This window comes from Doryrhamphus excisus, chromosome 12 (assembly GCF_030265055.1).
Source record: "Doryrhamphus excisus isolate RoL2022-K1 chromosome 12, RoL_Dexc_1.0, whole genome shotgun sequence".
Classification (NCBI taxonomy): domain Eukaryota; kingdom Metazoa; phylum Chordata; class Actinopteri; order Syngnathiformes; family Syngnathidae; genus Doryrhamphus; species Doryrhamphus excisus.
Genome location: NC_080477.1, coordinates 972,437 through 988,011, shown reverse-complemented (window position 1 = coordinate 988,011; position 15,575 = coordinate 972,437). Strand labels below are relative to the sequence as shown.

Genomic DNA, 15,575 nt, shown 5'->3' with positions numbered 1-15,575 from the left:
TTTGCATGCTAACATTAGCACGCTAACATTAGCACAGTAACATTAGCATGCTAACACCTAGCATGATAGCGCTAAGTGCTTGCTAAAGCTCATATTCATGAAAATCACAAAAATGCTACTTTGCACGTTAACATTAGCACACCAACATTAGCATGCTAACACCTAGCATGATAGCGCGAAGTGCTTGCTTAAGCTCATGTTCATGAAAATCGCAAAAAATGCTCATTTGCTCATGTTTGCATGTTAACATTAGCATGCTAACACCTAGCATGCTAGCACTAAGTGCTTGCCTAAGCTCATATTCCTGAAAATTGCAAAAAATGCTCGTTTGCATGTTAACATTAGCACACTAACATTAGCATGCTAACACCTAGCCTGATAGCGCTAAGTGCTTGCTTAAGCTAATGTTCATGAAAATCGCAAAAAATGCTCATTTGTTCATGTTTGCATGTTAACATTAACATGCTAACACCTAGCATGCTAGCACTAAGTGCTTGCCTAAGCTCATATTCCTGAAAATTGCAAAAAATGCTCGTTTGCATGTTAACATTAGCACACTAACATTAGCATGCTAGCACCTAGCCTGATAGCGCTACGTGCTTGCTTAAGCCTATGTTCATGAAAATCGCAAAAAAATGCTCGTTTGCTCATGTTTGCATGTTAACATTAGCATGCTAACGCCTAGCATGATAGCACTAAGTGCTTGCTTAAGCTCATATTCATGAAAATCGCAAAAAATACTCATTTGTTCATGTTTGCCTGCTAACATTAGCATGCTAGCACTTAAAATAACTGCACTGATCAAAATTGCTCAAAATGCTAATATGCTAATATTAGCGTGATACCCATGAATACAACTAAAAATGTTACTATTATATCACCTCAGGACAAAATGACATCAAAAATAGTGAAAATACTATTTTAAACAATAAAAAATAAAAATTGTTAATTAAAAACAATTAAAAAGCATCAATACTTCCAATTTGAGAATCGCCTTTAGCACACGGGTAGCTGGTATCGGGAGTATCGATATCGGCGCATCCCTACTTCCTGGTTCACAGATTCCAGCACGCCAAAAGAATACGGTTAAATAAAGCTCCTTTGTGTGTTTCTATACACTTTCAGAGTGTCATTATTAAACTAAAGTACAATAGTAGACATCTTATGAGGGGATTAGACAGTGGTAGAGGACCACAATGTATTCCACAGGGCATGTTCAGCACTGTCCTCATGCATTCTGATGCACACGCTGCAAAAGTCAAATGAAGTGTGCTAGTTCCACCTAGTGGCAAAAAGGGTCAATTACAGTTCTTTACCACTATTTTTTTTTTTACACTAATGTTTGGGGATTTCAATTTTGTGAAATGTATTTAAAAAAAATGTACAAAAAATAATAAATTGCATAAAAATTAATAAGAATAATTGACAAACCTTTGTTATTTCCAACTGGACGCTCAGCGTTTTTGTTTTATTTTAACGGCTGTTTTAGAGACGCTTGCATTTGATGTTTGAATTAACGCAAAAAAAGGAAGAAATTTGTTTGTGTTCAATTAGAAATACGAGAAACGGCAAGAAAAAAAAAGCACGGATATGAACAAATAAGATTTGGATGCTACCATTCAAGACAGTGGACTAAAATTATGATGTGGTCACATCATCGAGGGTCAAAAGGTCAAGAGTTTCCCTGGCCATCATAAACAAAACAAACAAAAAAAAACAGTTATTAAAAAGTAAAGTAGTGTTCAATCCCCTGGTTGCGTTTCCAAAAGGTGTCGTGGGCCGTGTGGGGTACCTTCATGCTTGGCAGGGGGGTCGTGTTGCTTTTGGTGAGACACGTGCGACCGCATCGGGGTGGCGGGCCGGAGCCGGCGTCACGTGACCGGGGTCGGGACGGTCGCGGCTGTGGGCGCTTCAGCGATTATGTAATCCCCCGCCCCCCCCGGTTGAGGACCGTCGGCGCTGCAGAGAGTGATGGGAAGGACAGCAACAACAAAGCAGCATCTCCAGGAGGTCAGAGCCTGATGGTGACACTGACAACTTGCGTTGGGGAGGGGGGGGGGCTGAAAAATCACAAAGGATACTGTGATATTTTTGTGTTTTCATTTCACTTAGTCGGTGTGTTTTATTTGTAATGTTTGTCACAATGTAATATGGTAATGATATGGGCGTGGTCAACAGTCGCCATTGTTGTACATTGTGTTGGTCCATTTTGTGTTGAAAAATATTGTTTCATAAAGAAAAATGTCATGAAGCAAACATATGATCCAGTTCCATGTTGATAGGCGTATTAAAAACAATCTTCCAGAAGGTACACTTAGCTGCGATTAATTGAGTGAACTATGGACCAATGCGATTAATCTCAATATTATAATCAATGGTGAGCCCTAATAACTATATTTTTGTGATGTTATTACATTTTTGGCACTGGTTCCCAATGCGCCCCCCCCCCCCCCTGGGTTTTCTAAGATGTCAAGGGCCATCCGTGTCAGATGGAATGATTTATTCATGATAGCATAATAAAACAATGAACATTGAAAGCACTGACAGTTGAATGGAAGGCCTCTCACACACAGCATGCACCAACCAACCGCCACGTTCCCGCTCAACATTCCCAACACCCCCCCCCCCGCCCATTTTTGTTTTGTAAATTCTCTGCCCCAGTCAGTTTGTCTTTTTTTTTTTTTTGTAATCCTTTAAATATATTTTGATATAAAAAAAAAACCAAGCCCACGTATTATGATGAAACCACATGTTCAGGGTCTCCTCCTCCTCTTCCTGTTATACTGTCATGACCCCCCCTCGTCTCTACTCATGGTTCCTCCCAATATTAAGTCTTAGCTGGAGGACAAACATGATACTGTCCCCCCCTCCCTTAAAAAAAAAAAGTTTACTCTCTCGTTGTAGACACAAAAAATGGGGGAGACGGCACTAAAAAAATGGTTTGATAACCTCCCTGAAAAGAAGAAAGCAATTAAAAAAAAAAAAAAGATGAAGTCATAAAAAAAATAAGACCACAGTGCTGGAGGGACGTCTGGAGGCACTTTGGCACAGAGCGAAGGCCCCACACCCGACACCACGCCCAGCAGAGAGGGAGGGGGGGGGGGGGCATGCAGGCAGGAAAAGGGGGATGACGGAAGAGGACAGCAAGCACCTGACAAACGTGGAGGAAAAGGCCAGCCTCCCCTCCAGTTAATGCCGTGTTCAACAGAGGAGGGGTGGAGGCGGGGTGGAGGCGGGGCGGGAGGAAGAGGAGGAGGAGGAAGAGAAGAAGACAAGGAAACATGGCCAAAGCTTTACAACACAAACAGGAAAACGCTCCTTAAAAGGGGAAGGAAGTGGAGGGAGGCAGTCCCACAGGCTGGAGAGGAAGTGTCACTGTGGTCCCTTTGTCTTGTGGTGTGGGCTGCCCCCGCCCCCTCCCACACGCCCCCAACCCCCCCGCCCCCCAACCATCCCCTCTCCTCGCCGCCGCTTCACAGGTAGAGCTCCTTGGCTCTGATATGCTGCAGCTTCTCCCTCAGCATGCGAAAGGACGGCCGCACCACCGGGTCCAGGGTCCAGCACTGCTTCATCAGGTCATAAACCACCGGCGGGCAGCCGTCGGGGGCGTCCATCTTGTAGCCCTTCTCCACCCGGGGCACCACCTCTTTCAGCGGCTGGGAGGGAGGAAGGGGAAAGAAGGTGGGCGTGCACAAACAAAGACAGCGTGACTCAAGGGGTGGGGGATCATCCGCTGTTCTTCCTGACGCGGCAGCGTCCCTGGTGGGATACCTGTACACGGGTTCGATTCCAGGCCGAGGTTGCAACAAGGAGGACACCCGGAGTAAAAACTAAGCCAAAACCGTTCATGTGAATGACTTGCTGTGGAAAAACAAGCAGCAAATTCATTGGCTAAAGTGATGAATGCTGCCACCTGCTGGTAGAAGGGTGGTGCTACAATTTACAAAAGTCCCTTTAAATAAGCCCTACCAGGAATACCGTAGTCCCTCACCACTTCATGCTTCAAATATCACAGGTTTCAGTAATAAATGATAGGATATGTCGTGGCGACCAGTATGGGTTCACCCCGCCTCTCACCCAAAATCCACTGGGATAGGCTCCAGCATATCCCCATGACCCCAGTGAGGACAAGCGGCATAAAAAAATGGACGGATGGCTCATGATTGTATGGGGGCCATTCAAAAAAAAAAAAATCCCATTAAAGCACAGTTCACACCTTTTCAAATATGGTTTTGCCCAAATTCAGTGAATAATAAAATAAGGCATCCCAAAGACGCATTTAAAGATGTTGCTACGATATGTAGTAGTATCCTACACCGGCCACTAGGTGTCAGTAATGTTACTGTAATGTTTGGGGGCGGATCCCACAAAAGGAACAATAACCCCCAACACGGCCTGCTTTGGCATCCATAACCCAACGCCAAGCTAAAACTCAACTCTGAACCCCCCCGGACATGACTTCCTGTCCTCCCACCACTCGAGCCGATTTACGGCAGCACATGAGCATCAACTTATTTATGTCTTACATGGCTTATTTTCTTTTACTACTATCTACTATGTTGGGTAATAGGAGTGTAAAGGTGACTATAGGGGTGTTATTTCATGTTTAGAGCTCTCTAATAATGTAAAAAAAAAACTTTTTCTACTCTCTGTAGTACAGAAATATTCCATTTATAGATAAGGTATACATAATAAGGTAGAACACAATAAATGACTGTTGACTGTCATTAGCATTAAAGCTACAGACACGCCGTAGCTTTAATGTTAATGACGTGTTTGTGTGTCCAAGTCCGTCTATGACAGGCAGCACCGCATCCACTTCCTGCATGGACACAGGAACTCTGCACTTGTGCAACGTAGCAGACGCCATACGTCGCGAACAACAACATAACATTAAAGAGTTGGGGGAGACGGTGGGACACCAACGTTAGCATAGCTAGGTTTGAACGAAATCGTTTTCGGCTAGTGTGTTTGCTGAAGAAAAACAAAATGAGCAAATTTCCCAACCGTTTGCGTGCAAGCCAGCACCCACAAATACCAGTAATAAGGAAGTATGTGTTTGTGTAGTCGGTACTATAAATAGCCGTGAAGAACAGCGGTCTTCATTTGCCCCGTGCGGCGTGCAGGTACTCACAATTCGAGGGTAAGGCACGCGGCCGAAGGAGTAGATCTCCCACAGTAAGATTCCGTAACTCCACACGTCTGACTTGGTGGAAAACCTCTGCGGAGTGACAGTGATGCAAGAGAGCGTCGGGGTTACGCTACGCTAAGTCGGCTAAGGGGGCGCTGAGCGAACGTCGTTCCTCTCTCACCTTCTCTCTGAGAGCTTCGGGGGAGGTCCATTTGACCGGCAGCTTGGCGGTGTCCTGTATGGAAGAGGCCTCCTTCGTGAGGCCGAAGTCGCTGACCTTGGCGATGTTGTCGTCCGACACCAGCACGTTGCGAGCCGCCAGGTCTCTGTGGACGAAGTTGTTGGCCTCCAGGTACTCCATGGCCTCGCACACGTCGCTGGGGGAGGGGGGGGCGACATCGGTCACGCATGGCTTGGGATAGCATTATTGTCGTCAACAGACGAGCACGGCCACCACTCACAGTGAGAACTTTAGCAGGCAGTCTCCGCCCAGCACCGTCCGCCCTCGGGACCGCAGGTAGTCCACGAGGCTGCCCTGTGTGGGACGCAGTGGAGGAAACACAGCGTTTAACTTTTAAAATTCAGTCGGCTGCCGGGTCTCTGATCACCGCAGGGTGGGTTTGTATAGAAAAGTAAATAACCGCCAACCACATCTGTGGCTGTAGGCGACCCCCTGATGTAGTATTTTTATAATGCCGCATGTAATAATTTTATTTTTAACCTCGGAATGGGCTGCACAGCGTTCTAGTGGTTAGCGCGCAGACATCACAGCTAGGAGACCAGGGTTCAATTCCACCCTCGGCCATCTCTGTGTGGAGTTTGCATGTTCTCCCCGTGCATGCGTGGGTTTTCTCCGGGTACTCCGGTTTCCTCCCACATTCCAAAAACATGCTAGGTTAATTAGCGACTCCAAATTGTCCATAGGTATGAATGAGAGTGTGAATGGTTGTTTGTCTATATGTGCCCTGTGATTGGCTGGCCACCAACCCGGGGTCCGAAGACAGCTGGGATAGGCTCCAGCAACCCTCGTGAGGATAAGCGATAAAAAATGAATGAATGAACCTCGGAATGCGCTTTAAAACGTGAGCTTGTTACGATTAACAATTAACTCATCAGCGCTATTAATGCTGGCTCAGCAGTTAACTCCTTCTGCTATTACAACAATGGTTCTCTCGCTGCTACTATGTTGTGCAACAAACTTAAAATACACGTAATGACCATGTGGTCAAAGAGACCTATGCTCTCCTCTCCACTTTCTCATGCTCTCCAAATCATTTTTAAAAGAAAAACTGCATTGAAAAAAATCGCCCATTAGCCGCAGTACTTAGATGGGACATGAATACACGTCTTTTTGGGATGTACGATATCTTTCCCCATTCCAACTAGGGCTGGGACGACGTGTCGACGTCATCGATGACATCGACACAAAAAATACGTCGACACCAAGAACTGCATGTTGATGCATCTTCACTCAGAATTAGCGGTGGACTAAAGCGTTCATTTCAGTGAACGGGATCATTCCGCTTCATTCAGTAAAAAGATCCGTTCATTTCGGTCAATTGGTCGTTATAGCGTGTGATCTCCCCCTGTGATCTCAGTCCGTTCACTCATGTTCACGTTCGTTACGACTCAACAGCTCACCAACTCGTGCTGTGTCGGTCATGAACAAAACGGACGGTGGACTGAACGGGTATTTTATGAGCGGTTCATTCGTTCGCAAAAAAGAACTTCTTTTGACCCGTTCGTTCACGAACGCCACATCGCTACTCAGAATCAAAACACGGCGGCGGCAAGTTTCAGTGAGTCCGGCCAGAAGAAAATACAGTAAACCTCGGATATATTGGATTCAATTGTTCCCACTGGTTTTGTCCGATATAAGCGAAATCCGTTATATGCGTATACCGGAAAATGTCCGTTTTACGCATATATGGGATTTATATCCGGTATATGCGTAAATGGGATTTTATCCGTTATAAAAAGGCACTTCCTTGACTATGTTTCCAATGTACCTGGACGCGCAGGCAACGCTGCAAACGCTGCAAATGACGTCATATAGCGGCCTGTCACGATTCGGCGAATCGGAGCGCCACGATGCGGCCATCCGATATATGCCAGGGAAATTTCATGGAAATGCATTGGAACGGGACTGGAGATTTTGTCCGAAATAGGCGAAATCCGTTATAAAAAATCTGATATATGCAATGAATTTTTATTGGAAATGCATTACAGAAAAATCGGTTCTTTTTTATCTGTCCGTTGTGAGCGAATTTCCGATATATCCGAGTCCGATATATCCGAGGTTTACTGTACCACGCAACAGAGTATCCAAAGTATTGGAATACTTCACGCCGAAAGGTAACGATGTGCTGGTTTGTGACCTATGCAAAATTGAGATGGAATATCACAAAAGCACAACTGCGATGCACCAGCACCGTTTTTTTTTTATTTCCTTGTTTGCAATGATTAATCCCGTCATTCATCCAAACCGCACCACTTAACCTGTGCTTTCAGGGATTAATCGATGCATCGAAAAACTATTTTCTAGATTAATCGATTACAGAAATAATCGTTTAACCCAGCCCTAATACCAATACTACGTCTACTTTCTGCTTCTCAAGACTGGTATACATATATATCCAAATATACATTTAACTGTAGTTTGTGTGGGCGGCACGGTGGTCTAGGGGTTAGCTAGGAGACCAGGGTTCAATCCCACCCTCGGGCATCTCTGTGCATGTTCTCCCCGTGCATGCGTGGGTTTTCTCCGGGTACTCCGGTTTCCTCCCACATTCCAAAAACATGCTAGGTTAATTAGCCACTCCAAATTGTCCATAGGTATGAATGTGAGTGTGAATGGTTGTTTGTCTATATGTGCCCTGAGATTGGCGACCAGTCCAGGGTGTACCCCGCCTTACGCCCGAAGACAGCTGGGATAGGCTCCAGCACCCCCCGCGAAAAAGGAAAAAGCGGTAGAAAATGAATGAATGTAGTTTGTGTACCTGAAGGTAAGGACTTTGACTAATTGTACCCATTGATTTGTCCTAATGGAATATCTTCACAGTACTACTGACATCACTACTATCAGAGAACCATAGTAGAGCGGAGGGAGTGCAGTATTACTCAGACGTGCTCACCACCTTCAAGTCTGCATCTGCAGCAATTCGTGTGAAAGTACTTTCACCGGTACCTTGGCCATGTACTCCGTGACGATGTAGAGGCTTCCCCTCTCCTCCACGATGACTCCCAGCAACTGCACCAGGTTGTTGTGTCTCAGTTGCCTGCACCCACACAGAGGCTTCCATTCAGCTCCACGCCGTCCGGGAACTGATTGGTCACAAGAACTTACGTCATGACGGAGGCCTCTGCGATGAAAGCCTGCGCTGTGGCGTCGTTCTTGATGCACTTGACTGCCACTTTGGTCCCTCTGTAGTCTCCCACCATGACATCTGAAGACGAGCCCGGGGATTAGTTGGCCACGGTCATGACATTTATTTCCTTCTTAAACACGATACTGACCTCCAAACTCTCCTTTGCCGATGGTCTGCAGGAGTTTCAGCTCCTTCCTGTTCAAGGCCCAGCCGCCTGCGGGGGAGATCACACACAAGTCAGGCAGACGTCCTTTTTGGGTTCATTTAGCGCACGCGTTCCAGAGTACTTGGTAGTACAGGGGTGCTCATTAAGTCGATCGTGATCTACCGGTCGATCGCGGAGGTGGTACTGGTCGATCGCGGCGTGACATTAAAAAAATATCATCCCAGCATCAATGCCGTCACTTGATTGACATACAGGGCAGCCATTCAGATGACAACTGAATGTTGCCCTTCGGGCGACCAATCAAATCAAACAACGTCTCTAAGTGCAGCAGAACTTACGATGTCAGCCTATCATCCATCCCCGTTACTTGATTGACATACAGGACAACCAGTCAGATGACAACTGAATTTTGACCTTTAGGTCACCGCTCATGCGTAAACAACGATGCAAAGTGCTAAGCTAGTCAGCGAATTGCGTCAGATTTTAAGCCCTCGCTAAAGTTTATGGTCACTAAAATGAGTGAAGGAGCTGGACCAAGTAAAAAGGCAAAAAACATATCACTTCCATACGGATATGGAATATTATACGGATATTGTGATACAGATATTATCCATGACTGATAAACATTTGGAAGTGTGCTTGAGGCTGGCTATCAGCAGCTACTGTCCGGACTATGCATCCCTGGCTGGTTCAATTCAGTGCAAGTCATCAAAGTAAACTCAGGTAATTACAAAAAATGTTAATAGTTAATTATGTGTGTTTTGCAATATTGGCTCATTTGGTTATGTAAGGTACATCAACATACATTGTACGTACAAATAATCCTCAATACATTTGAAAATAAATAGATGTTTTGCATTTTTGTAGTGGGTAGATCATTTTGACTCGGCCATTTTAAAAGTAGCTCGCAAGCTGAAAAAGTGTGAGCACCCCTGTGGTAGTAGAATAATGTCAGTATCTACTGTATCTGGAGGTCAGAGGTTGGACAAGATGGAGGTTGGAATGACAGGTGGAGGGGGGGGGTTAGCGGCTTAGCGCCGACCTTGCCGCAGCTCAGCAGTCAGACAGATAAGAAGGAGCCCCGCGGCGTTTAACGCGATTACTGCTTTTGTTGGACTTAATGTTTTCGACGAGGGAAATGCAGCGACGTCCCGCCCAGCCCCGCCCCGCGACGGATCCGTTTAATGAGCCCATGGTGTCCTTACTCCTGGAGAACTCGTCCTGCGCCGCCACGGTGCCCTCCATCAGCTTGGGTTTGATGAGGCTGGTGCAGAGGCCATCGGCGTCTTTGGTGTAATGCTGCAACGACAGACAAATGACCTTTAAACGTTTGATGATACACTTTAGAATCGCCGGAGTTTGCTTGAAATAGAACGGAATCTTGCAAAAAGCCGCGAGTGATTTCCACAGAGGACCACAAATAGTTATAGGCGCTACACTTTGCAGACCCGTCTGGGCATTGCGGAGCACCCTTGCGGACTTTATGCACTACCTGCAGGGGTCACGTAAGTCAAGAGGAACACATTTGCGTCACAAAAATGCCTCCTCCAAAACAATCAGACCTCACAATGGCTCGGAACTAAGGATCGGCCGATACATCGGCCGGCCCGATATTTGCGTTTTTTTTCCTTGCATCGGTATCGGCCGATACGCGCGTGGGATCACCGATATATTTTCCGCCGCATGATTTACAGAGGACCCCGCAACACACATTTTTTTCAGATTAAAATGAACAAAGCATTATTAGAGCCCCGTAGACATGACAAAACACGACTATAGTCACATTTATACTTTTATTTACAACATATTGCGCAACTGTAGGGTCTTGAGACACATGCTAACTCGCAAACGAGAGAGCTAGCGACCTAAACGGTAGCCTTCAAGTGATTTCCTTTAAACTTAAATAGCCAAAAACTTACCACTTCCACACGGATAGGGAGGATAACTATTAACAGTTATTTAACGTAGTCGCGGTAGCCCGCCCCCACTGATGAATCACATCAAGGGCGTGTTTTCACAAGTAATAGAGCAGGGGTGGGCAAACTACGGCCCGGGGGCCACATCCGGCCCGCCAAGTGTTTGAATACGGCCCGTCCGTTCTTTCCAAAGTATTTCATTTAAACTCAACATACAAACTGGCATCGTGGCTTGAGCCAACCTTTTGATGGTTGTATCAATTTTGTTATTTGATGTGGTCTGTTGTTTACAAAGTGCTCCTGAAAAAAGGGACACAAGCATAATGATGATAATAATAATAATAATAAATTTTAAATAGATAATAAAAGATAATAATAAATTTAAATAAATTTAAATATAAAATATTTACTCCTTTGAAAGTTGATAATGCCGTTTAAATGTGTGTTTAAGAAAGCTGAATGCTACTGTGTTCCGTGTTTACATTTCAATAAATATGTCTTTAAACATGAGACCTGGAATATTTGTTATCATGGTCATTTTTTCAAAAATGGGATCAAAAGCAGTATCGTCCACAAATATCGGCCCAAGCAAAATCGGCCATCGGCGAAGGATGATGGAAAAAAATCGGCATCAGCCCCCAAAAAAACCATATCAATCGATCCCTATTCGGAACGCCTGTCCGTTTTTGTGTATGTGTCAGTGTTTACATGCACAAAAGGACCAACTCTTTGGTTAAGTGGCCCCCACCGACGAACCGGAACTAGATTCCTCGACACCGAAATGCGTCCAGAACCACGGGGTAACATCATGTAACCTTAACTTTAAGGGGCTATATCCTCCTAAATATACACAATAATGCTTTGTCCACACCCATTCTTAAACCGGTTTCAGTTCTGGTCCAGGACCTGCTAATTACACCAGCAAAGAAAAAACAAATATAAAAAAAAAAGCATTGAATCTGAAAACACATCAATAGCGCTTAATGTGTAAACATATTTGGGAGAGACCATAAAGTATTCGGGGAAACACGACAAATCTGCGAGTCCACTTAGCGAGACACCATGAGGACCTGCCGCTAGCAAGCAACGCCAAGGTCCTTATGTATACTACAAAAGTAGTACTGGGATATTGCAGGTATATTTTGTTTTTCAAATTGATATGACTATTTAGTTAAATAATGCTTATTTCAAGCATCCTAAAAGGACTTTTTACTGATGTTAGTTACTTTGTTCCACAAAAATACTCTTCTGATGGTGGATAAGTCAGGGACTATAGCTAATAGAATGGGAACATTTGAGCAGGATCTTGAGACATCATTTCATTTATTTATTTTTTTTGTTGTTGGATGTTAATTAAAGCTTAATTTATCCAAATGCTACACTTTAAGTTTTTACAGAGGAAAGTTTGTGATACAGCATAACATACTGTTCTATACATATTTGGGAGAGACCCTAAATCAGGGGTCGGGAACCTTTTTGGCTAAGAGAGCCATGAAGGCCAGATATTTTAAAATGTGTATCTGTGAGAGCCATATACATTTTGAATGCAATAAAATGTGTGCATTTTTATGTAAGACCAACAGTTTTAGATATAATGGGCTCTAATTACGTAGACCAGGCACACTACCCCACGCCAATGGGGTGTGGCCAGCACACTTTCGTGAGCAGCGCAGTAGTTTTGAACCGTATTCAGTACACGTATTTCATTCTTTTGGCCATCATCACCAGAAGGCTTGGTTCTGCAGCTTTAGCTATTTGACTAAAGGAGGAAAGTTTATATTTACATGTTTTTTTGACATCTCAATGACCGAGACTACAGCATTACCCAGTAATAATCAAGTTTTGGTGTTTGACCTGGAAAATATCATCAGGAAAGATAGATATGGTCGGCGGTATTGCAGTAGAAAATAGATGGACGAATTAAAATGCATAAGAAAATTTTGATTTTTAATATTATTTTTAATATTTATTTTATTTATGTTTTAATATTAATTTTTTTATCATTTCTGTGATGTTTACTTTAAAATGTTAGCAAAAATACATTTTTATTGTGGTAAGAAATGCTTGAGAGCCAGATAGTGTCATCAAAAGAGCCCTACCTCTGCCCTAAATTAAAAAAAAAGAAAAAAAAGGACATCTAAAGTGCTTGTGATGTTTCCGATTCCCGTAGAGGAGAACCTGCAACAGGCGGTGACAAACGAGGCGTCAGTCGGCGAGCGGGAGCAACATCGATACAAGAGAGCAGATAAACGACGACGTTTGCCTCCTTTCAGGATGAAAGCCATTTACTTTGCCGTTTATTGTTTCGTCAGGGCCTGTCGTACCTTTTGTACGTTGCAAGTGTTTGACGATGCTGTCACATCTTTTTACTCCGAGTGATTGAACAAGCAGAACCCTTTTTGCAGTTTAAATCCTTCAAACTATTACTTGTAAAAACTACACGGCATTTCAGTGCAACGCTTAGGAGATCTGTGGTTACGGGTTTTCTTTTCATATTTAGATATTCTTATATGTTTGATGTAATGTTCTCGCGTTGTGTAGTCCTTAGTAAAATGTATTGTAAATATGTTTAGTTAATTATTAGTGCATACAGTCATCGGCTAATGATAAGCATGTGTTGCAAAATCGGGTTAATTGTCCCGCCCCTTTCATTTGATAAAACAACAACAACAACCTCTTGGCATGCCACTCGGGGATGCGTGCTTTGTCATTGGACAGCGATGACATCATCACTGTCGCAGGTCCACTGCAGAGCGGTCGGAGCGTGAGCGAGAGTGACGTGGCGGTTATGCGATGAGGATGCTATGACAAGTAAAAGGTCACATAAAAAGCAAGAGGAAGTTCTGCTGGATGGCGACAGGATGTAGTGTGAGACTGTGTGTGGCGGGGGGGGGTTGGGTGGGGGATTACTTATTTTAGGAAGCGGCGAGTGTGTGAGATGTCGGTGGCAGACAGATTCTTAAGTCACATGGGGGCCACTGGAGGGCAAAAGCGACTTTGTGGCAAAACTAATTGCTAAACTGCAGCATGACGAATCGGGGCACAGGGTGCAGTTGCGATGGTAGCCACCGGGGGGAGATGTGGTGAAGCGGGTTTCCCACGCCGCACCGTGACTCGCCTTGAGAAGGGCTAACAATGCGTTATGTAAGACTAACGTGGGGATGCTGGACCCATGACGGAGTCCTGCATCATTTGGGGGGGGGGTTGAGGGTTGAACTGCACGCCAACCAGAGCAAAACCAAGTAGAGACAACCCACGGATCGGCACGTATGACATCACAGCGGGAGGCTATATGGAGCCTGCTGTGACAGGCCACAGGGAGTGGGTCTGGCCGGACCGGAAAGCACACACAAGAATGCAAGGAATCCTCTGGTAGGCGACGGCGGCGTAAAAGGGAAGACGCGGGGAAATGCGGGCGGGGAGCGGCTATAGATAGACGAGGGAGGAAGAGGAGGGAACGGTAGACGGCCAACTGTAGGGATGCATAACAAAGAGATGAGGAGGATGAGGCAGAAACACAAGCCTGGAGGCCGCCAATGACAAACACGCAAAAGACGCGGCGTCCTCGCCGTCCACGCCGGTCCAATTAAAAAGCTCAATAAGCTCCGGTCGGTCGGTGCCCGCAGTTCTTGTTATCGGACAGGATGAAAGTCTGCCTGGATCTGCCTTGCGGCGCTTTGATAACACACCAGGCCCGACTTTGATGCGAGTGAGATGTTTCGGCAAAATCCCCGCGGGGACACTTGATGGCGGTCTTGTTGTGTTTGTGCAGTTATGCAAGCATGCTAATTAATGATACGTTATTTGGGTTCATTCGTTAACGTTGTGGTGGAGAGGAAACAAGAGGATGGGTGGCTGGAACTGGAGCCGTTAATAGGATACGTTTTTTTTTTTAATGCAATCCACATAATATCCCTTTGTTTAACACTTAGATCAGGGGTCTCAAACACGCGGCCCGCGGGCCAAATGTGGCCCACAGGACACTAGTTTGAGGCCCCCGCCTTGATATGAAAGTTTAATGTTAGTGCGGCCCGCGCAAGTTTGATATGGATGCTGTATGGTATCATGTACCCAGAAAAAAATATTACCTTTGATTCATGTTCATGTTAAAGGTTAAATAACTGTTAATAGTTATCCTCTCTATCCGTGTGGAAGTGGTAAGTTTTTGGCTATTTAAGTTTAAAGGAAATAACTTGAAGGCTACCGTTTAGGTGGCTAGCTCTCTAGTTTGCGAGTTAGCATGTGTCTCAAGACCCTGCAGTTGCGCAATATGTTGTAAATAAAAAGAGTATAAATGTGACTATAGTCGTGTTTTGTCATGTCTACAGGGCTCTAATAATGCTTTGTTAGTTTTAATCTGAAAAAAATCATTTGTCTACCCACCAACTATATGTGCTTTCTTAAGTTTTTATTATTTGCTGTTTTATTATTATATTAATTTATTTATTACCGATTGATTGATTTTCTTTATTTGTTTATTTATTTTTCATCTTATTCTGTGTAGAAAAATAAAAAGTAAGATATTTGAGAACAGCGGAATGTTTTATCAGAGCTTTTCTTGTAGAAAATCAAAAAAAACCAAAGCAAAATTTATTCATTTTTCTGTTTTTAATAAATGCGTTTTTTTTTTTTTTGGAAAACCTGATGCAGACCAGTCTCGCCCAGACCCAAGCTCCAGTGGCCCCCAAGTAAATTGACTTTGAGACCCCTGCCTTAGATGCAGAAGTGGGTCAAAAATGACCCAAAAAACATGTTTTTGATATCATGCCATTCACATTTTTAACTTACCTTTTATACATTTTAAGATTTTTTTGTTTCTGTGTTACTACCCCAACCTTCCATAAGTGGGTCAAAAATGACCCGGTCAGGTTGTTTTCTTGAAATATCTTTGTTATGAAAATTTTTTATCATTTCATATTCCAGGTATTCCTCAAAAAACATGTTTTTGATATCATGACATTCACATTTTTAACGTACCTTTTATACATTTTAAG

At 44.2% G+C, this 15,575-nt stretch overlaps 1 protein-coding gene across 1 annotated transcript in view; it reads right to left on the bottom strand.

The window, feature by feature from the left end:
• Window positions 1-855: 855 nt before the first annotated feature.
• Window positions 856-15,575, bottom strand: part of LOC131139261 (tyrosine-protein kinase CSK) — a 45,906-nt gene continuing 31,186 nt past the window's right edge. Inside the window, exons 6-13 of the mRNA XM_058088670.1 lie at window positions 9,871-9,964; window positions 8,648-8,713; window positions 8,478-8,577; window positions 8,319-8,409; window positions 5,593-5,666; window positions 5,313-5,508; window positions 5,135-5,221; window positions 856-3,656 (exon numbers count right to left, since the gene is read on the bottom strand). Coding sequence (XP_057944653.1) covers window positions 3,474-3,656; window positions 5,135-5,221; window positions 5,313-5,508; window positions 5,593-5,666; window positions 8,319-8,409; window positions 8,478-8,577; window positions 8,648-8,713; window positions 9,871-9,964 — 891 coding nt within the window. The 3' untranslated portion in view covers window positions 856-3,473. The remainder of the gene's footprint in view (window positions 3,657-5,134; window positions 5,222-5,312; window positions 5,509-5,592; window positions 5,667-8,318; window positions 8,410-8,477; window positions 8,578-8,647; window positions 8,714-9,870; window positions 9,965-15,575) is intronic.